General features: G+C 43.4%; 1 protein-coding gene across 1 annotated transcript; it reads right to left on the reverse strand.

The window, feature by feature from the left end:
* Positions 1–721: 721 nt before the first annotated feature.
* On the reverse strand, positions 722–1,618 carry LOC138310135 (uncharacterized). The gene has a single exon (XM_069251264.1). The coding sequence runs from the start codon at positions 1,616–1,618 to the stop codon at positions 722–724; it is 897 nt and encodes a 298-aa protein (XP_069107365.1).
* Between the last annotated feature and the right edge of the window lie 2,981 nt (positions 1,619–4,599).

Genomic DNA, 4,599 nt, shown 5'->3' on the forward strand with positions numbered 1-4,599 from the left:
CACTATTATATGATACGAATTCACCATTATATGATACGAATTCACCATTATATGATACGGATTCACCATTATATGATACGGATTCACCATTATATGATACGACATTGTCATTATATGATACGAATTCACCATTATATGATACGGATTCACCATTATATGATACGGATTCACCATTATATGATACGACATTGTCATTATATGATACGAATTCACCATTATATGATACGACATTGTCATTATATGATACGAATTCACCATTATATGATACGACATTGTCATTATATGATACGAATTCACTATTATATGATACGAATTCACCATTATATGATACGGATTCACCATTATATGATACGGATTCACCATTATATGATACGACATTGTCATTATATGATACGAATTCACTATTATATGATACGACATTGTCATTATATGATACGAATTCACTATTTTATGATACGGATTCACCATTATATGATACGAATTCACTATCAGATGACTCCAATGCTGGCCGGTCCCCTCATCAGGTGGATCCTCCTTCCTTAGACGTTTCGGCGCTTTCCACGACGTCCTCCAGAGGTGCGCCGGCTGGGTTGATCAGGCCCAACCAGGGACCGGTCGGCTATCGCATCCGCTTGATGTTATTGCGGGTAGTTGTCTAATTTCTGCCTGTTCATCGCTACGGGCAGCGATGTCTGTCCTTCTGCCATTCGTCACCTTGTGGCTAGCACTGTTGCTGGTGACCAATCCACTTCTCCTCCCTCTTCCTCCAGATCCAACTGGAAGCAACTTCTGCCTGCCTGCTAACTGCTGCTATCAGGTTCCTCCGGTCTGCTCCGGTTACCCCTAATAGACGTAGGGCTCTCCATAATGATTGGCCGGGGAAACCCCTACATCCGACCTCTATCGGTAAGCACCATGTCTTCCATCCTCGATGTTGACATTCTTCCACCAGCTGCTGGTATTTCTGCTGCTTCCGTTCGTTGGCCTCCTCCATCCTGTCTTCCCATGGTACTGTTAGTTCCACCAAGACTACTTGCTTAGAGCTGCGGGACCACAACACAACATCGGGGCGGAGTGGTGTTGAAGCCACCTCTGCTGGGAAACCCATCCTCTGCTGGATGTCTGCCCTCATTTCCCAGTCTCTTGCTGTTGCGAGTATCCCACCAGCCTCTACGTTTCCTGTAGCCCGGGTTCCCGACTTCACAAATGTGACAAACTTTGGCCCTTTCGATATCGTCCGCTTTTTCCTCCTTGCACGGTCTAGACTTGCTGCTACCTCCTTGAGGACCTGGTCGTGGCGCCATGTGTATCTTCCATCTGAAAGTGCCACCTGGCATGATGTGAGGACATGTGCCAGGTTAGCTGGTTTCCTGCAAAGTACACACTCAGCGTTGTCCTTGATTCCCCAGGTGAATAGGTTGGTTGGGCTTGGCAGTAGATCGTAGGTTGACTTCAGCAGGAAGCTAAGTCTGTGACCTTCCATCTTCCAGATATCATTCCAAGATACTTTCCTCTGCCTCACTCCCTCCCAGTGAGTCCAGCTGCCCTGCTGTCTCATGCTCACTGCCTTCACCTGCCTAGCCTCCTCGTCCATCGATCTAATCTCTGCCTGGGCCATGTCCCTACGTGTCCGTTGGTTTGCACTTCCCCACCTTGGCCTTGTGATGGTCCCCAGGCCAAGACGCCCTGATAACGGACCCTACGATATCACCATGCCGAAGTCTTGCCTCTGCTTCCTTCAAAGCCTGTTTAGCGTCCCACTTTCTTCCTGTTCGTGTAACGACCCTCGCTTCTCTGACCTTGTCATCCGCACTGTCCCTCAACATGATGACTTGACGTACTTTGGTAACCTTGAACTCCTCCGTTAACGATTTGAGCGGGAGTTGGAGTTTGGTCCCTGAGCTGTACAAGCCCACACTGCTGAAGCTGCGTGGAATGTTTAGCCATCTTCGAAGGTGTCCACTGATCATCCTCTCCATTGCCTCTACAGATGTAAGTGGTACTTCGTAGACAAGCAATGGCCACAAGAGTCTGGGTAGTACGCCATGCTGGTATATCCAGGCTTTGAATTTCCCTGGGAGTCCACTCTTCTCAACTGCCTTCATCCATTCTTCTGCCTGCTTCTTCATCTCCACCACTGTTCTTGTCGTTGAGTGAACCATTAAACCACTTGCCAAGGCTCTTCACTGGCTTCTCTGTAACAGTTGGTATGTCCACTCCTCCGATCTGAAACCTTTCCTCCTTCACCTTGCCTGCCTTAAGAACGAGACTCCGAGACTTGGCTGGTTTGAACCTCATGCGGGCCCAAGTGATCTGCTCTTCTAGATCTCTCAGAGTCCACCTTCCTTCCACCACCGTCTTCGTCGTCACCGTCATATCGTCCATAAACGCTCTGGTTGGCGGTTGCCTGCTGCCTGCCGACAGGTAAGGACCCCTACTCATCTTCTCAACCGCTTTGATGATTAAGTTCATCGCTGCTGCAAAGAGTATGACTGAGATCGTGCACCCAGTGACAATCCCGACCTCCAGTCTTTGCCAAGCTGTTGTGTAGTCTCCTACAGTGAAGCGCATCTGGAAACTGTCGAAATAATCCTTGAGAAGAATTCTGAATTTCTCGGGCACATGATACTTTTCCATCGTCATCTCTACTAGTTTGTGTGGTATGGAACCGTACGCATTGGCCAGGTCGAGCCAAAGTACCGCGACATTGCCTTTGTTCTCCCTTGCTTCTCTGATGATTTGGGTTAGTACGCTGGTGTGTTCCAGACATCCAGATACACCAGGGATGCCTCCCTTCTGCACTGAAATGTCTATGTATTTGTTGTCCAGCATGTACTTCGTCAATCACCATTATATGATACGAATTCACTATTATATGATACGAATTCACCATTATATGATACGAATTCACCATTATATGATACGGATTCACCATTATATGATACGAATTCACCATTATATGATACGACATTGTCATTATATGATACGAATTCACTATTATATGATACGGATTCACCATTATATGATACGAATTCACTATTATATGATACGAATTCACTATTATATGATACGAATTCACCATTATATGATACGAATTCACCATTATATGATACGAATTCACCATTATATGATACGGATTCACCATTATATGATACGACATTGTCATTATATGATACGAATTCACCATTATATGATACGAATTCACCATTATATGATACGAATTCACCATTATATGATACGAATTAACTATTATATGATACGGATTCACCATTGCGTTAATATTAACTTTGAATTAATTTTGAATGGAAATCTTTGGCATAAATTAACGAATTAGTCAAATCAAAGAGTCGGATTTTACGGGAAAAGTGCAAATCACAAAAAGAAAGAAGGTTTCTTAAGCTGAATTTATATTGCAATATAACTTATGATACATTATAAGTCATCAAAACTTGACTCTACAGTTCAGTTTTTTGTAAGTTTTGTGTGAATTCAATTCGCAAATTTATGCCAAAGATTTCCATTCAAAATTAGCTCAAAGTTAATATTAACGCAATAGCCTTAATGACATCTATTCATTATCAAGGTCATAGGTCAAAGATTTTTTAAGTACTTTAACAAATTTATGATGATCATCTTAAAAAAAGTTGAAGGCCGAGAATCACAACTAAACTTACTAACACTAAACTTACTAACTTCAGTTGTCAGGCGAGCCGCCTCTGTCTCCGGACGCTGATGCAGGTGCTCAGGTGAATTTATCCCGAAAAATTGTACCGGCCCTGGTCACGTGAACGCTTCTCATTAGCATATTTTGCTAGTGTAGCGTGACTAGAATTACGTCTATTGTACATATATCTATAGATGGTTATTATTGTCATCATTCCATGTATTAAGTAAAGATAAGTTTGTAATGTTTAATATACGATGACATGTTTACGTTTACAGTTGTACTAGCCGGCCATGTGACTGGATGAAGTTTGTGAGATTGTCGTATTTACCCGCGGTAATAATACGTGTTACGATTATTCTAGGTTTTAGCGAGTTGTATCTTATCTACGCGATGTCGAGTTTACCTATATTACGGTCGTTAAGTGATGTTATTTGCCATCTTAGGCATCGTGAATCTTGCAGACTTCAGACAGCCTTTTCCGCTTCGACTATTGTGTTGCGCATGTCCGCGGTTGGGAATCACATTTCCGGTTTGGTTATTTTGGCCAGCCAATCAGCGTGACGGAGTGCCCGCACGCGAATTCGGGGCATCGGGGGGCATCTTATGCCCCCGAATCAGTTGCGCCCCTGTAGTCGATGAGGTAAGTCGTGTTCTCGATCTCGGAACCGATAACCTAGGGTCTACGTAACTCAGCCCCTATCTTCCCATGTAAATGGCTTTGGTGTATTAAGTGTGATGTCATAGTTAGGCTATTAATAGAACAGGGGTTTTACAGCTTGTCTATTCGGTTTATTTAACATTAGCGACGCTGTCAAGGTCGTAGACTTGCGGTAGTTCCAGATAGTGTGGTACTACAATAGAGTAGTGGGAATAGAAATAGTATTAATTTGTTGTGGGATACTACTATAAAGAAAATAGTATTTATCTGTAAT

Source organism: Argopecten irradians, chromosome 16, assembly GCF_041381155.1.
Source record: "Argopecten irradians isolate NY chromosome 16, Ai_NY, whole genome shotgun sequence".
Taxonomy (NCBI): domain Eukaryota; kingdom Metazoa; phylum Mollusca; class Bivalvia; order Pectinida; family Pectinidae; genus Argopecten; species Argopecten irradians.